General features: G+C 38.5%; 2 protein-coding genes across 5 annotated transcripts in view; both read left to right on the forward strand.

Moving 5' to 3' along the window:
• Window positions 1–3389: 3389 nt before the first annotated feature.
• On the forward strand, window positions 3390–15122 carry LOC146728606 (uncharacterized). Its single transcript, XM_085496217.1, has 3 exons — window positions 3390–3493; window positions 14283–14366; window positions 14755–15122. The coding sequence occupies exons 1-3, from the start codon at window positions 3404–3406 to the stop codon at window positions 14992–14994; spliced, it is 414 nt and encodes a 137-aa protein (XP_085352343.1). The 5' UTR covers window positions 3390–3403; the 3' UTR covers window positions 14995–15122.
• Window positions 15123–15238: 116 nt separating this feature from the next.
• LOC144357767 (uncharacterized) overlaps window positions 15239–24651 on the forward strand; it is a 50566-nt gene continuing 41153 nt past the window's right edge. For all 4 annotated transcript variants that reach the window (XM_085496212.1, XM_085496215.1, XM_085496216.1 and 1 more), the window contains exon 1: window positions 15239–15909. The gene's annotated coding sequence lies outside the window, so the exon portion shown is untranslated. The remainder of the gene's footprint in view (window positions 15910–24651) is intronic.

Genomic DNA, 24651 nt, shown 5'->3' on the forward strand with positions numbered 1-24651 from the left:
GCTCGTTAATTACCAAATTTGCATGATAATTAGCTAATTTTTAGCTGTTCTATGACTGTTCCACTGATATCTAAAGAACCACTCATTGGATTTTGATGAAACTTGGTACATAGATGCTCTGAACATATGCGCAGATTTGATTAATTTTTGGTAAAAATCTGTGCATATTAATTACCTAATTTGCATGATAATTAGCTATTTTTTTAGTGGTTCCATGACTGTTCCACTGATATCTAAACAACCACTCATTGGATTTTGATGAAACTTGGTACATAGATGCTCTGAACTAATGCTAGGTTTTGATTAGTTTTTGGTAATAATCCGTGGATACTAATTGTCTAATTTGCATAATGATTAGTCAATTTTCGGTTTTTTCACTGATATCTCGAGTACTAATCATCACATTTCAATGAAACTTGGTACATAGATGTCATACGACACTGCACAGACCTGATAGTTTTTATGGTAATATCAGTACATATTAATTACCTAATTTGCATAATTAATTAATTTTCAGCATTTGATATAAGTAGTTAGCATTACATTTCAATGAAACTTGGTACTTACATACTCAAGGACTATGCAGAGATTGATTGTTTTCGATAAATATTTGTGCATATTAATCACCTAATTTGCATAATTAGTTAATTTTCAGCTTTTCCACGGGTATTTCAAGTACTAATCATCGCATTTCAATGAAACTTGGTACATAGATCCTTTAGGACTATGCAGAGACCTGATTAGTTTTAGGGTAAATAATTGTGCATATTAATTACCTAATTTGCATAATTAATTTTCAGCTTTTCTACTGATATCTAAAGTACTAATCATCACATTTCAATGAATCTAGAATTATGCAGACCCAATTAGTTTCCAGTAAATATTTGTGCATATTAATCACCTAATTTGCATAATTAACCAACTTTCACACTGATATCTCACTGATATCAATGAATGTACATGGATGCTGTAGGACAATAGACAGACCTGAATAATTGTGGGTTAAAATCTGTACATATTAATTACCTAATTTGCATAATTAACCAATTATAAGCTTTCACACTGATATCTAAAGTACCGTAAAAACTCCAAAATTTCGACCGGTTTTAAATAATTGGTGTTAGAAATGTGACGTGTTTTTAGAGTCAAAATTAAGGTGCATTTTCGGACGGTCGAATTTTTCAGAATAGAAATCAGCAAATGAAAAAATTGGGATGATAGACAGTGTGCTTCATTAGTTTTTAAAAAATGCAATGTCCGTCAATTGACGTAAACTTCCTCATGTTTCACGGTAAAAGCAAAGGTCGTGGCCGAGTTGTAACTCAAAATCTAAACAAAGTCATCAATCAGTGAGTATTATGACAAGCAAAACAAAACATCAAGACGCGGAGAAGAGGTCAGCACAAACTAATAGGTCAAAAGACAAAGCTGTCTCGCACTACCTCGGAAAACTTGCGAATGTTCGAAGTACAGGTACCCATTGGACAAAAGATACATGGAAGTTTAGTAAACTATCTCCCCGACCCAGTGCAATGTATCCGGTTAGAATCAAAGCTCGCGTGTCCCTTATTTGAGGGACCAAATTCTGCCGTAAATTCGCCCTTGGATTAAAAAATAAAATGGGATTTAAGAAAATAAAATGGGACTTTTAAGGTGTATTTTGGCGTCATTTTTCGGACATTTCAATCAATCCTGCCGGCTAAAATAGAGTAAGTTTTACCGTAGTCATTGACGTCTGTCTATTCAAGAGTACACGTGTATGATTTTTATCGTGACTAGCGTGAGCGGGTAAGCTTCGTTTCGAGAATGAGCTGTTATCACTGTGAACAATGTTAAATTATTCTTCAGATGACCAGTTTATTTTTTAAAAACAACTAATTTTTTTATTTAAAAAAAATCATGCCGTTTTCGCATCAAAATCCAAGCCAAAATATCGTACTACAACATCAATCTCTTCCACATTGCGTTCAATAACATTAACATATTTAAATAAGCTATGGTAATTTGAACACGTTGGCATCATCCAGCTTTTTGATTGGTTAATTAGCGATTTGACCTATTTGACCTAAGAGAACATGGCGGATATCCTACAGCATCACGTGCTACAGCATCAAACGTTTATACGAGACCGGAATCATTCGCTTACGATGAAACTAAGTTGACTTTTATTTGTATTTCATAACCATTCAACAAATTTATTTTGTGTATATTATTATAATCACTACTGAGTACAGTAATAATCAACAATTCAGAAACGCAGCATGCCAAGATTTTTATGTTCGTTTTTATTTGAAACTTCGTTTATTTAGAATATATTTTCGTTACCAATAAAATAAAAATCTCTCAGTCAATCAGAAACCCGGATTCATGCCTTCGAGGAAGGTCCCGTTTGAAAGCTCACATCGGTTTTTTTTTTCGTTTGGGGGAAAACTAAAACTGGTCGCAATTTTCGAATAAGAATGAGTCGGCAATTTTTAGTGGAGTCGAAAATTTGGAGGTAAATAAAACACCGAAACCCGGCAAACAAATAGGCGGTCGAATTTTTAGAGTTTTCACGGTACTAATTATTCCATTTCAATGAAACTTAGTACAAAGATGCTCTAGGACAATGTACAAACCTAATTAGTTGGGGGTAAAAATCTGTTCATATTAATTCCCTAATAAGCATAATAATTCATAATTTTTTGGTTCTAATCACATTTCAATTAAACTTGGAGACATAGATTTTCTGTTACATTGCGCAGACCTCATTAGTTTTACACTCAAATCTGGTCATATTAATTTTCTGATTTGCATAATTAGTTTTCAGCTAAGTAATTTCGAATTATATTTAATGTGTCTCCAATACTCTCAGCACATGGGAGTTCTTTCTAAGCTTTCTTTGATTATGATTGTTGTCGTTTGGATCGGACGATTTCAAAATCCTCCCACATCTCGTTAAAATAACTATCGTCTCTCACGTTGAAATCAAAATCAAAACAAAGTGCATACGCATGCGTAGCAGTGAATCAAAAAGGCTTCTGGGTAAAAATGATGTCATACCCTATGCTAATTTTATGTTAATAGCTAAGTAGGCTCGCGCTCACACTCGGTCGTCGGATTAACGAATAAACAACGAATAAACAATTTCGCGAAGGCGAAACACGCATTGAGACAAAAGAAGTATTAACGTTTCCCAACCGGGTGTTGAGGGACTGTGATTTTGTTTCATAATTAAAATTCCCAAAATATTCAAGAACTGAATATAGTTACTGTTCGCCATCTTTCCAAAATGTTCTGCGTAATCTGTGGTATATTTTCAAATAAAGATATAGGTTCAAGTATAGATGCAAATGGACATCACGCCGGGGTGATATAGTAGGATTAGAAGTATACCTAGTCTATAGGCCTTTTTGAGGTATGGATGCCTGATAGAGGGCTCACTTCAAGTTGGGTACTAGTATTCAAATCCAAGATGGCAGATGTCGACAGCGCCACTACACCTGCAGTGCTGGTGAGTGTGACTTTTAATTTACTATGTTTACGCACAGTCCCTCAACACTATGACGTCATCGGCTTCACTCCACAAGCATAACGCGCACTGTTACCAGCGGTCGGGGGATTAACACCTTAGAACAATAGCGTTTCCCAACCGGGTGTTGAGGGACTGTGGTTTACGTTGTAATGCAAGATAAATCAAACACACTTATTTCAGGAGGTAAATAACCTCCTATTATGGACCTAGTAAGACATGATATAATTCGAACATATTAGTGTAAGTGTAGAATCGGGCCAAATTTAGTGTTGTTGTGGAGTGAACGTTGCAGAACTCTTCACTGACTGTACATACATACGTGTGTTACGAATCTGAATATGATAACATCACATTAATTTTCTCATTAAATGACTTACATTCTGAAGGTAGTTGTCACAAAAATTTCCAATATAATGAGTCTTGAAAATAACATATTTAATCATGATTTATGATGATGTAACATACAAAGTTTGGTTAAGCTTAATTATACTATAGCTAGCTTAGCCTATCCGGATAGGAAATTCGCCATCACGTGTTTCAATGGGGAAAATATCCACGTTTGTGGGCAGTTACATTTTCTCGCAATTTTGGCAAATTTGAGACATTATGTCACTGCATGGAGGTAGAAAAGAGAAGGAGTGAGGACGCTATTGTTTCCGCTGGTTTCATGATGCTTTGGATTTGTTTACTCAGTACACATTGTAATTAGTTTGCAAACACGCTGTACAATGTCACAGTTAATCGGTTTACGTGTTTCGGCTGTATTCGGAAGCTTCACGAAGATTCTCAATGCACTGCGCATGCCCAAACAAATAACAATAATACAAAATGCCGTGAAAAACGTACGCTGAGTGTACTCAATGCCCGAAATCTATTACAACAAAAGGCGTGATTTTCGACATCTGCACAGTTCTGCACACCAATGAAAAATGACGAGTCAAAACATCTTGTTATAATCTTATCATGTATCTTTAAATTTTTACTGGGGAAATTTGCGGGAATTTTTTAATCAATGTCCAAAGTTGGACGACTATTGCGATAAAAAATATCAAAAAGAAGTAAGCACACATCTTGGGAGCGTCCGTATGCAGAATTTCCGGTATCTACAAGTGTGAAATGACCTTTGTGGTCCGATAAAGGTCATTACGCATGCACAATTCTGGTATTTATGGTTTGCGCATTCAATTATATAGACGATGTTTAAACGTAATTTATTTTTTTCAGTTCTACTCTCGTTTTCTTGTGTAAATAAGCGGCTATCATCATGTAGATAAAACGACTTCTAAACAAAAACAATAAGTGGCTTAACCAGACTGAAAACAAAGGATGTTTATAAGATTAACATGGGCTTAAATAGCGTCCTTACTCCTTCTCTTTTCTACCTCCATGGTCACTGTAAGTTCTCAGATCCAATTGCCAAACCCAAACTGTAGCAGATCTGATAGGTGGAATTTCTATAGAATTTTTTTGATCGCATTTTTTGCTCAAAAACCCCCAATGTTTACATGTACATGCAAAAATCGGAATTGGAAGTGAAACTGATTGTAAAATTTTAGTACTTTCTGTTCAAAATTTTTGGAAAGCAACCAAACTTGATATCAATCACAGTCCACAGTCAAATTCAATTGGCAATGCAAAGTACATGACTTTTCTTCTGAAATTCACCATGAAAAAGACCTTCAATTAGCAAAGCATAGCTCTACTTTTAACATTTTAAGTATATATTATACTAATTGTAATTTAAAGCAACATACCAGCTGGCAAGGGTGCAAATCTCCCTTAGTTTTTACCGACTCGGTGTTCCACCCTGTGATTAGGTTGCCGCCATCTGATTTCAGTACCCAACTTGAAGGGAGCCCTCTGTTGACGATGTGTAAAAACAGCCATTCCTCAAAAAGGCTTTTAACTCTGGGAAATCATTGATTACGTTATAAACATCGTATTCAAACTTTAGGGTCACCATTTTTTGTTGTCGGTTGTTTAGCCAATTTCGAGGTTTTAATTACAAAATTCTTTTTTTTAATCCTGTGTATATTGTTATTGTTTTTATCGGGATGTCGCCTTCTCCGTCTGTCAAATTTGTAAATAGCACCACCAAGTGGTAACCATTGATGAATACTTTGATTAAGTTTGACAAGTCATCTCTCTTACCATGCTTCCAAAACACCTACATATTTATGCCTTGCAATGTAGAAGGGACAGTTATGTAAAGGGCATTATACTTAGATTGCAAATTTGCTTTATTTCTAAATTAGGATACAATTACTTAGTATTGAAGACCGCAATCGTTTTATATTGTAAATGTCCCCACCAAGTGACAAATATGAATATCGCAATCATATTGTAAATGTCGCCACCGAGTGACAAACATGAATACCACAATCGTTTTATATTGTGAATGTCGCCACCAAGTGACAAATATGAATACCTCAATCATATTCTAAATATCGCCACCAAGTGACAAACATGAATACCACAATCGTTTTATATTGTAAATATCGCCACCAAGTGACAAATATGAATACCGCGAACGTTCAATCGTTTTATATTGTAAATGTCGCCACCAAGTGACAAACATGAATACCGCAAATGTTCAATCGTTTTATATTGTAAATGTCAACACCAAGTGACAAATATGAATACCGCAATCGTTTCTCCAACCGTTTTAGAGTTTTATATTATAAATGTCGCCACCAAGTGACAAATGTAAATACCGCAAACGTTCAATCGTTTTATATTATAAATGTCGCCACCAAGTGACAAACATGAATACCGCAAATGTTCAATCGTTTTATATTGTAAATGTCAACACCAAGTGACAAATATGAATACCGCAATCGTTTCTCCAACCGTTTTAGAGTTTTATATTATAAATGTCGCCACCAAGTGACAAACATGAATACCGCAAATGTTCAATCGTTTTATATTATAAATGTCGCCACCAAGTGACAAATATGAATACCGCAATCGTTTTATATTGTAAATGTCGCCACCAAGTGACAAATATCCATGCCTACTTCGAATAAAATTGCGTTTGATAGTTATATGTATTGCCTTTGAATGTTTCCACACCTTCAAAACGTTTTTTTTCTCTACATTATCGCATCTTGGAGTTTCATGTTAAACAGTAAGTTGATATAACTTCTAGCATTTCACCACAGACGATTCCAGAATGCGACTGGCAGATACTAACTAGTCATCAATGACTTGGTTGAAATATGTGTATTGTGTACCGGTATCCATGACTACGTAAAACAGTGCACTTGGGACAGGAACAACGCATCGGCCAAATTTGAAAATATTTCGCGATAAGCTGTGTCACATGAGATGCAAATCCGAATTTATTATTTTGTTTTCGTCTCGACTCTATGTGAAACAATTTTGTAGAAAGCAAAAGGGATATTCTATGTGTTTTTTTTATAAAAAAATTAATTAATGTTCGGTTTTAAACTTCGTGTTATCTATACATGGACCACTTTCTGCCGATGTACAGCGTGTCTGCTAACTTAATATATTCACAGTATCTTATAAAATCGTATTCATTTAATATTCCATGTAATTATTAGGATTGTATATTTAATTATATGGAGCTTGTATCGTCCCATGATGCAGTGCTCCCATTTGCGCGCGCTGCACCTACATACATTGCCAACTTTCATTTGTCACCATGGACGGAACTAGAATATTAAGGCCCGGTTCCATTGCACTGCACGGATGAAAAGAGGATGTAAATGTTAACAAATCTTGCTACCCGTTGGAAAATGAATCCGTTGTGTATTCATTGCATACATATTTCATACGCTATATCCATCGAGCATCCGTCTACTGGGATTTCATCCGTGCAAAACGTTTTTTGAGCTGCACAACACTTTCAGAACGGATGAACTATCTGTCGTTTACGATTTCAATCCGCAAAATATACAAGCAACAAACATTCTATGTCCGTTATCATCCGTTAAACGTCCGCTGTATCCTCTCTGCATCCTTGCAACTCACATTCGCTGCAGCTGGAAACGGAAAGAGGGAGGAAAGATAAGGTACATGGAACGTCTATAGATCGTTGATAGCACAGCCTAAATACAGTATTAAAAACGGACAAAGCGTTTGTATCTGGGATGTGTCTCGTATATTTAGGATTTCTGGAGTATGTCGAGAGTATGTAGAAGGACACCTAGCGGACAACCGATATTTTGTATAAAAAGGGGAAGAAAATATCGCATGGTGTTGACACAAAATGTATACATGCATACACTATACATCATACATGCTTGGAGATATCAGACAAAGATAACACTGGCTTGGTGATATCAGGCAAAGATAACACTGGCTTGCTGATATCAGACAAAGATAACACTGGCTTGGTGAAATCAGGCAAAGATAACACTGGCTTGGTGATATCAGGCAAATACAACACTGGCTTGGTGATATCAGACAAAGATAACACTGGCTTGGTGAAATCAGGCAAAGATAACACTGGCTTGGTGATATCAGACAAAGATAACACTGGCTTGGTGATATCAGGCAAATATAACACTGGCTTGGTGATAATGTTACACTGAAGCAAGATAAAGTTAGAGTTGCCAAATATTGTTTTAAGAAAAGCTGACAGAGATGAAATGCACAAAAAGAAAGTAGTGGAGCACATTCAGAAATCACATGCCATTGATTGATATACCAAGGATTCTACAGAGATTGATAACATTCTGATATCAGTGATATTTGATATCAGACAAGAATAAGTGTATAATAGTTGTGTTCATTCAATGAGGTACATAGAGATCACACAGTGGAGTATGAGAGAGCTGCTATAACATATGTTAATCCCTTTCTGGTTTGTCTAGGGCGTGACTGACTTAACTGCATCCTATCCACTAATTACCTCCACATCCTGTTACTGATAATACACTTAATTTCATACATGGTAATGACCCTGAAACTTGAACATGTGCTCCTGTTTTCATAAAGTACTAGTGTGCATATAATAATAGTTACATTGCACTAGTGGATACCTTACTAAATAATTAATAAATAAATATCAATGACTGTCTATATAAGACAAGACTGCAATATAATGTTAACTGGATAGTCAATTTAATACTACCAGGGTTCCACAATATCAGGCAAAGATATCACTGGCTTGGGGTTATCAGGCAAAGATAACACTGGCTTGGTGACACTAGGCAAGTATATCACTGGCTTGGTGACATCAGACAAATATAACACTGGTTTGGTGATAGCAGGCGAGCATAACATTGGTTTGCTGATATTAAGCAAGAATAACACTGGCTTGGTGATAGCAGGCGAGGATAACACTGGCTTGGTGATATCAAGCAAGAACAACACTTGCTTGGCAATATCAAACAAGGATAACACTGGCTTGGTGATATAAGGCGAGGATAACATTGGCTTGGTAATATCAAGCAAGGATAACACTGGCTTGGTGATATCAGTTAATGATACTGATGTATCTGGGTTGTCACTAGTAGTTTCTGGTAATATTAATGACATATCTGGGTTAATACTTAATGGTGATGAATCTATATAACAGTTAATTGCTCTGGACTTGAACACCGGAGCATAATGGTTGTAACTTGTAGTCTGCTTCCTGGGGACATATGTATTACCATTTGTGTTGGTGACCCTGTTTTTACCAGTGACAATGATAAATGTGGATCCTGCAATAATGACACAGGGATGTATGTCGATCGTCTTTTTCAACACTATCACCGATTTTACCATGTTTCAGTGTCTGCTCTTGGGGATGGTTGGTCTTGCTACTTCTTGTTTCCCTTGTTGGTGTTACATTGGGTTTGGACGGTCCTGGTATAGTATAGTTTGGGAGCACATCAACAGGCAATGCATTACATGGAAGCAGGTTTCCAATCCTACATTCCCCGTCTTCTGCTTTGACTTTATACACTGTACTATCAGCTCCCTTTCTGGAAACAACTACAGGGATTTTATCTTCCCAGTATGCTCTTGGTGTTTCTGGTCCTCCCCGTTCACTCAGACTCTTCACCAATACCTGGTGGAAGCGATGCAACATATACCTTATGGTTGCCTTTGCCCATGCCAACTGACTTCTTAGCACTTCTTGCAGTTATGGCACAGGCTTCCTACATCTGACGTTTCCATTACTCGACATATCACATGCCATCTTTGCTATTTCGATCAAGCCCAAACATATCAATGGGTAGTCCTAGGTGTTGACCAAATATGAGGAAATATGGTGAGGGGCCAGTGGCTTCATTCTTAGTACAGTTGTAAACGTGTACAACTTTGTTCAGCGATTGCGTCCAGTTTGACCTCTCCTTCTCTGCTAGAGTTCTAAGCATACCAAGTTGGGTGCGATTGAACCACCAGTAAGGTTTAGTATGAGTTGATTTTTTGTTAGCAGCTGTCTTGCCAGACTTGTTGGCAGTAGCATACGCCTGTACAAACCTGGTAAATTGGTCGATAACAACTAGTATATACTCATATCCGCACTTGTACCTGAAAATAGCTCAAATGCCATCGAGGAAGCAATGTTGACTTGTAGTGCCCATGTTGGTATGTTTGGTCTTTTCTGCTTCAAACGTCTGCATGCTTTCATAACATAATGCTTTATGTCCCGTTGCATGTATGGCCAGTAGAGACTATGTCTAGCCATACTGATACTTTTTTGGAAGAAAAAGCTGGGATCTTGATGGTGTCTTTCTTAAGTACTCCTTCTTTATCGATTTTGAGTCGTTCCCATTCTCTCATTAAAGCAAAAGTTTCATTGCATTCACCTTGACGGTCTTTCTTACTCGGTTCCTGTCCCATTGATTTGTAAACTAACAGTCGGCCAATCACATGATCTTTCTGTTGTAATATCTTGATTTTCTCATTAGTCAGGCGAGTTGCAGATTTACTAGTGTCCACATTAGCATCTATCAGTCGTACATCAGTCGATATTGCTTCAATTCATACCACCTCTCCATTGACTGACTTGCATTCATGACTTGCTTGGAGACTTCTTCAGTACATATCTGCATAAATGTCTCCATGTCAACTGGTGCCCGGACAGTGAATCTGCTTCAGTATTGGTCTTTCTTTGGCAATACTTGATGTAGAAGATTAAATCAGCCAATTCTGGTCAGTAGTGGTCAGGACATAAGTGAGTGGGTTCTATGTGTGTATTGCATAATAAGATAGTCCTGGAACTTCTCAGTCACGAACTCTTTTACCAGTTTAGCAGAATGTAGGAGATAGTTTCTTTCTCCTGGGGTGAGTGTCCTAGACTCATAGCCAATAACCACTATTTTACAATTCTGTTTCTGGTAGAGCACTGCTTCCAAACCTTCACTCAAGGCATCAGTATGTAGTATATATGGTTGTTCATAATCTGGATAGCCCATGATAGATGGTTTTGGTAAACGATCAAGCAGATCTTGAGGATTTGCTGGTGTGTTACTGTCCAGGTGATGGACTGTTTTGAAATTGTCTCCCCTGACCATGCTGCCTAACCTTCCTGTCTTTCCTTCAGCAACCATCATCATCTAGGTAGGGCACACATATGACATGACCGTGAGTTTCCATCTAAACAATGTCCTGTATGTGAGGAATTGAATGTCAATCTGGAATTTTTCTTCTCATGCAACTGTCTGAGTCCACACATAGTCTCAGGTGTCCGTCTCGCTTCGTAACTCATACTATTGGCGATATGATGGATGTTACCAATTATTGACTTATCAAGCCTTCTAAGTACTGTTTCACCTCTTTGTACAGTGGACGTGGCATTGTTTGGTATGACTGTTGTATTGGTTCTTTATCTTAAGTTCAATATGCAGCGTTAGGTTATCTGCCTGATATTCCTTTTGTTTCTTAAAAATGAATCTGCCTTTTCTCACAGCATCTTTTCTGCAATATTTCGTCTGCAGGAGGTATTTAATCTTCTGTTTCAATGTCACTTTCTGTTGTATTTTTTGAGTCTGTCCCACTGCTGACTACATCAATATGTGCTGACGTTGTTGTAGTCTTGTTGTTCACCTCTTGGATATCTATTGGAATGACACTCTAGATCAAATTAACCTAACCCAATTCAGTGCAACGTTTCATGATGATATCATGCTTTGTTGGATTGTGGACTTGTACTTCACTTTGTGTGTAGTTCCTCAAGAGAACTTGTCATCTGGCCACGGCATTATTGCATTAGGCTCGAAAAACACAGGCTGCTCTTCACTGACTAGTCCAGTTCGGAATTAACATTTCACACCAATTGTTCCTCGGTGCATCTTTTTCATCTGCTCTGCACTGAATAAGGTTAATAAGGCTGTTGATGGATTGCCTCCACTTACTTGCTAACAAGCTCCGCAATAGAATTGTAGCCAATAACTGGTACTGGTACCATCCTCCCCATCACTCGCGTCCCTCGCCAGAAAAGGTACCCGAAAAGTATCAGTAGTATCACTGCTGCTAGTAGTTGGGACTCAATCTTCACTGAGAAACAGCTGTTTTAATTTCTGGACCATAGCATATACCTTTTCTTCGCGCATATAGCACCAAACTCCCCTTCTAATTTTGTACTTCTATCTCTCTGTTTTGCTGTCAGATGAGTGGGAAATGACATTTTAATGGTATCACTATCACTGTGCCTAGCACTTGAGGCTGCCACCTGTTGTATCACATTACAATTGTCTTTGTATTGTACCCGGTGATTCTTCAGACATCCTTGTGAACATTACCTCCGAACATTACATACTAAACATTGGTAGGTGTTGACTTCTTCTGACAATTGTGGCCAGTTTGGGACGTTTTAGTTACCATGGTTATTCCATGTCCCGCTGAAGTAGTCCTATATTGTCTGCTAGTTTGTTTAGAGTAACAGTCATTATTCCACTAATTCCACATTTGTAACAGTGCTTGCAACTTTTTTTTTCTCTTACCACAATTACTACAACTGCTCCTTCTTGGGCCTCTTCTGGATTTGTAATTTTTTGCTTCAGTCAGTGCTGCTACCTCTGCACTCAAATCTTTCATAATGACCTGCTCAGCACGCATCTACCTGAGTTCAGCCAATGAATTATCTTTATCTTTTTCCTTTCATTATTTACAGAGTCAGTGTCCTTCATCATTTCTTCAGCGGTACTATTGATACTGTTTACCCCCATAACTTTATTGCTTCGACTAGATGCTAATTTACAGAGACTTTCTTTTCTTAAATTCTTTCATCCACAAGGCGGTACCCATTGTTTTTAAATTCCCTTGAATGGCCTCACAGGCTGTAGCAGACTCTGACTTCGAATTGTCATGGCGATCACACTGTTGTTCATTAGTTGTGGGATCCTTATCACCACTCTCATTACTTATAATTGGGTCTCTAATTTAGTTAGATTCTTTCAGTTCTTCTACTTTCCCATCCATGCTGTCACTTCCAATGTTACTCAACACTTTCCTTTTCACTGCCAAGTCTGAAATAAAGTCTTTGTGGCTCAAGAAGTGTGACATCCCACCATCTTCCAAACCCAGCCACTCAGTGTGTTGATTAATGGCTTTCAATGGTGTCAGTCTGGATATCCCTTTCAGGGGGCTCCTCATCTAAATCAAATTCCATTGCAGTTTTTGAGCAGATCATCATTATCTAATTGGTATAAAAAAGCAGTCTTACCTCTATCTGTATCTGTCTTTCATGATATCGTCTTTTCTATGCTGATGAAAACTATTAAAATTATCCCTGTATCCCGTTCAGTGTCAATGGAAAATCCGTATATCCAACACACATTAGGCTAATGGCATCCCATGGATTTTCTTTACTATACTCACTGTCTGCGCTGGATGGTTCTGGTTCTTACTTTCGATTGTATTCTACTGTCTACTGACCCCCCCCAATGTTGCAATCAATATGTTAGTAGATGTCAATCATATGGTGCCACATAATAGCCTCATACAAAAAGTGTGTTTTATTAACAACCCGGTAAAATTGCTATTACCATATTGATATAATAACAAAATAAAATGTTATTTCGCTTTTTTTTGGAAAAATGTTTTCGATAAATCCTGCACCAAGAATGAGTTCATAAATCGTTTTCTCAAAGTTATTCATATTGTATTTAGAAATAATCATTGAAGCCACACAAGTCTTGTATTTCAGGATATTTAACAAAAACAAACTATTTTATTTATGTCTAATGGTGGATATGATCGTTCGTCAGGTAATTGAATATTTACAACACAAACACGTACAAGTTGGTTTGTTGGGAACGGGTCTAAAACTCTGTAGTCCATGCAATCCGGTTAACATTACGGTTTGTTACTGTCATGATATTTTTCAGAGCTGAATAGTGCCAGCCTTCTTATGATTTACGAGCCATGGCCGATTTAAGGGCTAGTAATCTTGTATTTAGATCGTCTAATGCTATGATTGTCTTGCGAGACGATGCTTCCATTAACCCGGTATTAATAAAGAGTTATTATATCGTGAACTACATGTCTGATCATTGGTTGGTTGTTGACTGAAATGGTATTATACTGGGGTCTTCACACTACCCAAATAAGAAGTTTATCACAGTTTTATATTGATAGTTTCGTCATATACATGACAACTCTATGATATTTCCATAAGTATCAACATATATTTGAAACATAACTATATTTTTACAAATGATTGGTATCTTAACTATATTATATCAACTTAATTTTGTTTTATTGTCATTAGATTATTTCATTCTGAAATGTTTGAGTGCTGGTATTCATTAATCATAATTATTGTGCATACCAACCTTCCTTGTATTGTGTTTTATTTTTGCAGACCAAGGAGTCATGTTTAGATATTGCATGCAAGGAGGGTAAGACAGAGGTGGTGGATATTTTACGTGGGGCTGGTGCAGATATGGTATGTATGTATTGTGTTATTTTGATACGATTTATTCTGTGGGTCAATGATACGCACTGAATATTGTTTATGAATGAATCTTCTCTATAATATGTTGAATGTATAAAATTTATGCAATCATATATATGGCGATCACATGACATATTGGGCATCAACACTCTGATATTAACCTAGTTACTACCTGATAATGATCCACATGAAATAAATTAAAACAATGCATGGATTCAATAATATTACACTGCTTTACAGTAAGATATTACGATAATTATGTAACCTATTTTGAAATTCCTCTTCAGTAAACATGTAGTTCCCCTTTACACGCGTCTCAATCACTATTCTTGTTTTCACTGTAATGCTGAAAATATTATGGTTTTGTTTTACGACATAGGTGAATACAGTACTCATGGTGGGATCACATTGGTGGCCAAGAGTTAATTTAACACTGTCCCTAAATCAACGAGAGGGCGCTGTTCTGCTGGCATCGAATGGGCATGGAGTGATTTGCACAATGACAGACCCGAGTAATGATGAAATGGTAGATGCAACAACGTACAACCTCTTACACCGCAAGCTGAATTTAGTGGAATGGAACCAGACCAAGAATGGCTTAAAATATTTCCAATGGTAAAGCATTATCATAAAGACGTGAAGATAGTGTTTGGTCATGTTGGTACAACAGCAGAGGCTGCATTGAGTATCAAAGAGAAAGTATTCCCAGATGCTAAGAATGTACCAATCATCCACTCCATACAAGACCTAGAAAGTACACCATCCAGCCATTCAGTGATGCAATCTGCCGATATGCTTGTATCCATTGGTCAGATTGTTGCAGATCAAGTTCAGCATGTGTAACAGTCTCCTCTACTACGACAACACATGTGTTTACTTCCTTATACCGCTGATGTTGATATACGCCATACTCCTGACACAAGCCATGGTATGACGTTGCTGATGGTGATCCAGGATTCTGATGTATCATCCCTTGAAAGGTACAGAGTCATTGCCATGGCTATTGCAAAAGTGGCTGATGAATACAAGTCTGCTGTCTGAAAACCAATTTGAAAATTTGTTGGAACATCGCCCATCACCATTGACGATGGAAAGCGTCAACTTAGTGAGATGGGTTTGTCTCCACACTTGAAGATCATAACACACCAACTGCAGTCCATACACGATGTCTGCAACGATCTCAAGCAGTGCTGTGTGTTCATTCCTGGTCCATCAAGTGAATTAGAAACAACCAGTCTTACAGCTATGGCTGCTGGTGTACCTACACTCATCTCTGAGAAATCTAGTGTTGCTGAGTTTATTAAGGAACACTTCCCAGATATTGCTGAGGGCGTCGTTCTTTGTAACAGTGGAGCAGATGAAAACATTGAAGAAGCAAGTGATATTATTAAGATGAAGATCATATCTATGTTGAAGGATTTCATCACAACCGTTGGCAATGCTCAGACATATATAGACATACTGCAACAGTCTGCAAAGGAAGGCATCATACATGATTCACGTAATCGTTTCTCAGAATGGTGTCGTTCTGCTTGTGAGTAAAGTGAACCATTTTGTGACGATAAATTTAATTCTCCAATTTCTTGGATTATGTTTGTCATTTCAACTACTAATTGAAAATGACTAATCCAATTGTTTTGATATTTTATATGTAAGTTCTTTGGATGGACCTCTGATTGATTTTATTCATTATCAAACACCTCAATTTCCCGGCTCGTAACGCTATGGGAAGGGCGCCCTCACACCGGGCAATAATTTCCCGTATCACGCCCAGTGCGCCTGGCTTTCATCATTCTAAATTACGTTGTGTGTTTGAGGTCAGGGTGTGGTAAAAATGTAATTACACCTATAAGATATATGATAATGATGAAGCGACTTTGCTGCCCTTGGTTGTATGCTTTATGCATCCTCACAAACTCGGGCGCTACCACCACACTTGGACCTTGGACCGCAAAAACCATATCCAGCTCTTAAAGAATATTCCTCTATCAGATTAATTCATTCAGTGTTGATTACTTCAATTTTAAAATGTTAGTAAATATCTTGTTATCTTGAAAACAGCTAACCTGATTGTGATTTAGATGCATAATGTGAAATGAATATCAAATCACACTATTTCACAGTACTTTGCCACTACTTTGCCACTACTTTGCCATACTTTGCCATACTTTGCCATACTTTGCCACTACTTTGCCACTACTTTGCCGTACTTTACCACTACTTTGCCATACTGTGCCATACTGTGCCATACTTTGCCGTACTTTGTCATACTTTGCCACTACTTTGCCATACTTTTCAGTACTTTGCCACTACTTTGCTGTACTTTTCAGTAATTTGCCACTACTTTGCAGTACTTTGCCACTACTTTGCAGTACTTTGCCATACATTGCCACTATTTTGCCGTACTTTGCAGTACTTTGCTGTACTTTGCCATACTTTGTCGTACTTTGCCACTACTTTGTCGTACTTTGCCACTACTTTGTCGTACTTTGCCGTACTTTGCCACTACATTGCAGAACTTTGCCACTACTTTGCCGTACTTTTCAGTACTTTTCAGTACTTTGCCACTACTTTTCAGTACTTTGCCACTACTTTGCCGTACTTTGCCACTACTTTGCCGTACTTTGCCACTACTTCGCAGTACTTTGCCACTACTTCGCAGTACTTTGCCACTACTTTGCCATACTTTTCAGTACTTTTCAGTACTTTGCCACTACTTTGCCGTACTTTGCCTCTACTTTGTCACTACTTTGTTATACTTTGCCACTACTTTGCCATACTTTGCCACTACTTTGAAATACTTTGCCACTACTTTGCAGTACTTTGCCACTACTTTGTCACTACTTTGCCACTACTTTGTCACTACTTTGCCACTACTTTGTCACTACTTTGCCATACTTTGCCACTACTTTGAAATACTTTGCCACTACTTTGCCGTACTTTGCCACTACTTTTCCGTACTTTGCCACTACTTTGCCACTACTTTGCCGTACTTTGCCGTACTTTGCAGTACTTTGCCTCTACTTTGCCTTACTTTGCCACTGCTTTTCAGTACTTTGCCACTACTTTGCAGTACTTTGCCACTACTTTGTCGTACTTTTCAGTACTTCGCCACTACTTTGCAGTACTTTACCTCTACTTTGCCATACTTTGCCACTACTTTACCACTACTTTGCCACAACTTTGCCATACTTTGCCATACTTTGCCGTACTTTGCCACTACTTTGCCGTACTTTGCCACTACTTTGCCGTACTTTGCCACTACTTTGCCATACTTTGCCACTGCTTCGCAGTACTTTGCCACACTTTTCTTTACTTTGCCACTACTTTGCCGTACTTTTCAGTACTTTTCAGTACTTTTCAGTACTTTGCCACTACTTTGTCACTACTTTGTCACTACTTTGTTATACTTTGCCACTACTTTGTTATACTTTGCCACTACTTTGCCACTACTTTGAAATACTTTGCCACTACTTTGCAGTACTTTGCCACTACTTTGCCACTACTTTGCGGTACTTTGCCACTACTTTGCCGTACTTTGCCACTACTTTGCGGTACTTTGCCACTACTTTGCCACACTTTTCATTACTTTGCCACTACTTTGCCATACTTTTCAGTACTTTGCCACTACTTTGTCACTACTTTGTCACTACTTTGTTATACTTTGCCACTACTTTGTTATACTTTGCCACTACTTTGCCATACTTTGCCACTACTTTGAAATACTTTGCCACTACTTTGCAGTACTTTGCCACTACTTTGCGGTACTTTGCCACTACTTTGCCGTACTTTGCCACTACTTTGCGGTACTTTGCCACTACTTTGCCACACTTTTCATTACTTTGCCACTACTTTGCCATACTTTTCAGTACTTTGCCACTACTTTGCCACTACTTTGTCACTACTTTGTTATACTTTGCCACTACTTTGCCATACTTTGCCACTACTTTGAAATACTTTGCCACTACTTTGAAATACTTTGCCACTACTTTGCCGTACTTTGCCACTACTTCGCAGTACTTTGCCACTACTTTGCCACTACTTTGCCGTACTTTGCAGTACTTTGCCACTACTTTGCCGTACTTTGTCACTACTTTGTTATACTTTGCCACTACTTTACCGTACTGTGCCACTACTTTGCCACTACTTTGCCGTACTTTGCAGTACTTTGCCGTACTTTGCCACTACTTTGCTGTACTTTGCCACTACTTTTCAGTACTTTGCCACTACTTTTCAGGACTTTGCCACTACTTTTCAGTACTTTGCCACTACTTTGCAGTATTTTGCCACTACTTTGCAGTACTTTGCACACTATTCATTACTTTGCCACTACTTTGTCGTACTTTTCAGTACTTCGCCACTACTTTGCAGTACTTTACCTCTACTTTGCCATACTTTGCCATACTTTGCCACTACTTTGCCGTACGTTGCCACTACTTCGCAGTACTTTGCCACTACTTTGCCACACTTTTCTTTACTTTGCCACTACTTTGCCGTACTTTTCAGTACTTTGCCACTACTTTGCCACTACTTTGCCATACTTTTCAGTACTTTTCAGTACTTTGCTACTACTTTGCCGTACTTTGCCACTACTTTTCAGTACTTTGCCACTACTTTGCAGTACTTGGCACACTATTCATTACTTTGCCACTGCTTTGTCGTACTTTTCAGTACTTCGCCACTACTTTGCATTACTTTACCTCTACTTTGCCATGCTTTGCCACTATTTTGCCGTACTTTGCAGTACTTTGCTGTACTTTGCCATACTTTGTCGTACTTTGCCACTACTTTGTCGTACTTTGCCACTACTTTGTTGTACTTTGCCACTACTTTGTTGTACTTTGCCACTACTTTGCCGTACTTTGCCACTACATTGCAGAACTTTGCCACTACTTTGCCGTACTTTTCAGTACTTTTCAGTACTTTGCCACTACTTTGCCGTACTTTGCCACTACTTTGCCGTACTTTGCCACTACTTCGCAGTACTTTGCCACTACTTTGCCATACTTTTCAGTACTTTGCCACTACTTTGCCGTACTTTGCCTCTACTTTGTCACTACTTTGTTATACTTTGCCACTACTTCGCCATACTTTGCCACTACTTTGAAATACTTTGCCACTACTTTGCAGTACTTTGCCACTACTTTGCAGTACTTTGCACACTTTTCATTACTTTGCCACTACTTTGTCGTACTTTTCAGTACTTCGCCACTACTTTGCAGTACTTTTCCTCTACTTTGCCATACTTTGCCACTACTTTGCCATTACTTTGCCATACTTTGCCATACTTTGCCGTACTTTGCCACTACTTTGCCGTACTTTGCCACTACTTTGCCGTACTTTGCCACTACTTTGCCGTACTTTGCCACTACTTCGCAGTACTTTGCCACTACTTTGCCACACTTTTCATTACTTTGCCACTACTTTGCCTTACTTTTCAGTACTTTTCAGTACTTTTCAGTACTTTTCAGTACTTTTCAGTACTTTGCCACTACTTTTCAGCACTTTGCCACAACTTTGTTATACTTTGCCACTACTTTGTTATACTTTGCCACTACTTTGCCATACTTTGCTACTACTTGAAATACTTTGCCACTACTTTGCCGTACTTTGCCACTACTTTGCCGTACTTTGCCACTACTTTGCCATACTTTGCCACTACTTTGCCATACTTTGTCACTACTTTGCCGTACTTTGCCATTACTTTACTGTACTTTGCCACTACTTTGCCACTATTTTGCAGTACTTTGCCACTACTTTGCCGTACTTTGCATTACTTTGCCATACTTTGCCATACTTTGCCATACTTTGCCACTACTTTGCCGTACTTTGCCGTACTTTGCCGTACTTTGCAGTACTTTGCCACTACCTTGCCGTACTTTGCCACTACTTTTCAGTACTTTGCCACTACTTTGCAGTACTTTGCCACTACTTTGCAGTACTTTGCCACTACTTTGCAGTACTTTGCACACTTTTCATTACTTTGCCACTACTTTGTCGTACTTTTCAGTACTTCGCCACTACTTTGCAGTACTTTTCCTCTACTTTGCCATACTTTGCCACTACTTTGCCATTACTTTGCCATACTTTGCCATACTTTGCCGTACTTTGCCACTACTTTGCCGTACTTTGCCACTACTTTGCCGTACTTTGCCACTACTTTGCCGTACTTTGCCACTACTTCGCAGTACTTTGCCACTACTTTGCCACACTTTTCATTACTTTGCCACTACTTTGCCTTACTTTTCAGTACTTTTCAGTACTTTTCAGTACTTTGCCACTACTTTGCCACTACTTTGTCACTACTTTGTTATACTTTGCCACTACTTTGTTATACTTTGCCACTACTTTGCCATACTTTGCTACTACTTTGCCATACTTTGCTACTACTTTGCCATACTTTGTCACTACTTTGCCGTACTTTGCCTTTACTTTACCGTACTTTGCCACTACTTTGCCACTATTTTGCAGTACTTTGCCACTACTTTGCCGTACTTTGCATTACTTTGCCATACTTTGCCACTACTTTGCCATACTTTGCCATACTTTGCCACTACTTTGCCGTACTTTTCAGTACTTTTCAGTACTTTGCCACTACTTTGCCACTACTTTGCCACTACTTTGTCACTGCTTTGTTATACTTTGCCACTACTTTGCCGTACTTTGCCGTACTTTGCAGTACTTTGCCACTACTTTGCCGTACTTTGTCACTACTTTGTCACTACTTTGTAATACTTTGCCACTACTTTACCGTACTTTGCCACTACTTTGCCACTACTTTGCCATACTTTGCCGTACTTTGCCACTACTTTGCCGTACTTTGCCCCTACTTTACCGTACTTTGCCACTACTTTGCTACTACTTTGCCGTACTTTGCCATACTTTGCCGTACTTTGCAGTACTTTGCCACTACTTTGCCTTACTTTGCCACTACTTTTCAGTACTTTGCCACTACTTTGCAGTACTTTGCCACTACTTTGCAGTACTTTGCACACTTTTCATTACTTTGCCACTACTTTGTCGTACGTTTCAGTACTGCGCCACTACTTTGCAGTACTTTTCCTCTACTTTGCCATACTTTGCCACTACTTTGCCACTACTTTGCCATACTTTGCCATACTTTGCCGTACTTTGCCACTACTTTGCCGTACTTTGCCACTGCTTTGCCATACTTTGCCACTACTTCGCAGTACTTTGCCACTACTTTGCCACACTTTTCATTACTTTGCCACTACTTTGCCGTACTTTTCAGTACTTTTCAGTACTTTTCAGTACTTTTCAGTACTTTTCAGTACTTTGCCACTACTTTGCCACTACTTTGTCACTACTTTGTTATACTTTGCCACTACTTTGTTATACTTTGCCACTACTTTGCCATACATTGCTACTACTTGAAATACTTTGCCACTACTTTGCCGTACTTTGCCATTACTTTACCGTACTTTGCCACTACTTTGCCACTATTTTGCAGTACTTTGCCACTACTTTGCCGTACTTTGCCACTACTTTGTCGTACTTTGCATTACTTTGCATTACTTTGCCACTACTTTGCCATACTTTGCCACTACTTTGCCGTACTTTGCCACTACTTTGTCACTACTTTGTTATACTTTGCCACTACTTTACCGTACTTTGCCACTACTTTGCCGTACTTTGCAGTACTTTGCCGTACTTTGCCACTACTTTGCCGTACTTTGTCACTACTTTGTCACTACTTTGTTATACTTTGCCACTACTTTGCCACTACTTTGCCACTACTTTGCCGTAGTTTGCAGTACTTTGCCGTACTTCGCCGTACTTTGCCGTACTAAGCTGTACTTTGCAGTACTTTGCCACTACTTTGCCGTACTTGGCCACTACTTTTCAGTACTTTGCCACTACTTTTCAGTACTTTGCCACTACTTTTCAGTACTTTGCCAGTACTTTTCAGTACTTTGCCACTACTTTGCAGTACTTTGCCACTACTTTGCAGTACTTTGCACAATATTCATTACTTTGCCACTACTTTGTCGTACTTTTCAGTACTTCGCCACTACTTTGCATTACTTTACCTCTACTTTGCCATACTTTGCCACTACTTTGCCATACTTTGCTACTACTTGAAATACTTTGCCACTACTTTGCAGTACTTTGCCACTACTTTGCCACTACTTTGCCATACTTTGCCACTACTTTGAAATACTTTGCCACTACTTTGCAGTACTTTGCCACTACTTTGTCACTACTTTGCCACTACTTTGTCACTACTTTGCCACTACTTTGTCACTACTTTGCTATACTTTGCCGTACTTTGCCACTACTTTGCCGTACTTTGCCACTACTTTACCGTACTTTGCCACTACTTTGCTACTACTTTGCCGTACTTTGCAGTACTTTGCCACTACTTTGCCTTACTTTGCCACTACTTTTCAGTACTTTGCCACTACTTTGCAGTACTTTGCCACTACTTTGCAGTACTTTGCACACTTTTCATTACTTTGCCACTACTTTGTCGTACTTTTCAGTACTTCGCCACTACTTTGCAGTACTTTTCCTCTACTTTGCCATACTTTGTCACTACTTTGCCATTACTTTGCCATACTTTGCCATACTTTGCCGTACTTTGCCACTACTTTGCCGTACTTTGCCACTACTTTGCCGTACTTTGCCACTACTTTGCCTTACTTTTCAGTACTTTGCCTTACTTTTCAGTACTTTTCAGTACTTTTCAGTACTTTGCCACTACTTTGCCACTACTTTGTCACTACTTTGTTATACTTTGCCACTACTTTGTTATACTTTGCCACTACTTTGCCATACTTTGCTACTACTTGAAATACTTTGCCACTACTTTGCAGTACTTTGCCACTACTTTGCCACTACTTTGCCATACTTTGCCACTACTTTGCCGTACTTAGCCTTTACTTTACCGTACTTTGCCACTAATTTGCCACTATTTTGCAGTACTTTGCCACTACTTTGCCGTACTTTGCATTACTTTGCATTACTTTGCCATACTTTGCCATACTTTGCCACTACTTTGCCGTACTTTTCAGTACTTTTCAGTACTTTGCCACTACTTTGCCACTATTTTGTCACGACTTTGTTATACTTTGCCACTACTTTGCCGTACTTTGCCGTACTTTGCAGTACTTTGCCACTACTTTGTCGTACTTTGTCACTACTTTGTCACTACTTTGTTATACTTTGCCACTACTTTACCGTACTTTGCCACTACTTTGCCATACTTTGCCGTACTTTGCCACTCCTTTACCGTACTTTGCCACTACTTTGCTACTACTTTGCCGTACTTTGCCGTACTTTGCCACTACTTTGCTTTACTTTGCCACTACTTTTCAGTACTTTGCCACTACTTTGCAGTACTTTGCCACTACTTTGCAGTACTTTGCACACTTTTCATTACTTTGCCACTACTTTGTCGTACTTTTCAGTACTTCGCCACTACTTTGCAGTACTTTTCCTCTACTTTGCCATACTTTGCCACTACTTTGCCATACTTTGCCATACTTTGCCGTACTTTGCCACTACTTTGCCGTACTTTGCCACTACTTTGCCATACTTTGCCACTACTTCGCAGTACTTTGCCACTACTTTGCCACACTTTTCATTACTTTGCCACTACTTTGCCGTACTTTTCAGTACTTTTCAGTACTTTTCAGTACTTTTCAGTACTTTGCCACTACTTTTCAGCACTTTGCCACAACTTTGTTATACTTTGCCATACTTTGCTACTACTTGAAATACTTTGCCACTACTTTGCAGTACTTTGCCACTACTTTGCCACTACTTTGCCATACTTTGCCACTACTTTGCCATACTTTGTCACTACTTTGCCGTACTTTGCCATTACTTTACCGTACTTTGCCACTACTTTGCCACTATTTTGCAGTACTTTGCCACTACTTTGCCGTACTTTGCATTACTTTGCCATACTTTGCCACTACTTTGCCATACTTTGCCATACTTTGCCACTACTTTGCCGTACTTTGCCGTACTATGCTGTACTTTGCAGTACTTTGCCACTACTTTGCCGTACTTTGCCACTACTTTTCAGTACTTTGCCACTACTTTTCAGTACTTTGCCACTACTTTGCAGTACTTTGCCACTACTTTGCAGTACTTTGCACACTTTTCATTACTTTGCCACTACTTTGTCGTACTTTTCAGTACTTCGCCACTACTTTGCAGTACTTTTCCTCTACTTTGCCATACTTTGCCATTACTTTGCCATACTTTGCCATACTTTGCCGTACTTTGCCACTACTTTGCCGTACTT

Source organism: Saccoglossus kowalevskii (genome assembly GCF_978046115.1).
Source record: "Saccoglossus kowalevskii chromosome 4 unlocalized genomic scaffold, keSacKowa6.1 SUPER_4_unloc_1, whole genome shotgun sequence".
NCBI classification, from domain to species: domain Eukaryota; kingdom Metazoa; phylum Hemichordata; class Enteropneusta; family Harrimaniidae; genus Saccoglossus; species Saccoglossus kowalevskii.

Coding starts and splice junctions, on each gene's coding strand:
- LOC146728606 (XM_085496217.1), top strand. CDS start 3,404: ATGCCTGATAGAGGGCTCACTTCAAGTTGGGTACTAGTATTCAAATCC. Junction 3,494..14,282: donor CCACTACACCTGCAGTGCTG/GTGAGTGTGACT, acceptor TTATTTTTGCAG/ACCAAGGAGTCATGTTTAGA. Junction 14,367..14,754: donor GTGGGGCTGGTGCAGATATG/GTATGTATGTAT, acceptor TTTACGACATAG/GTGAATACAGTACTCATGGT.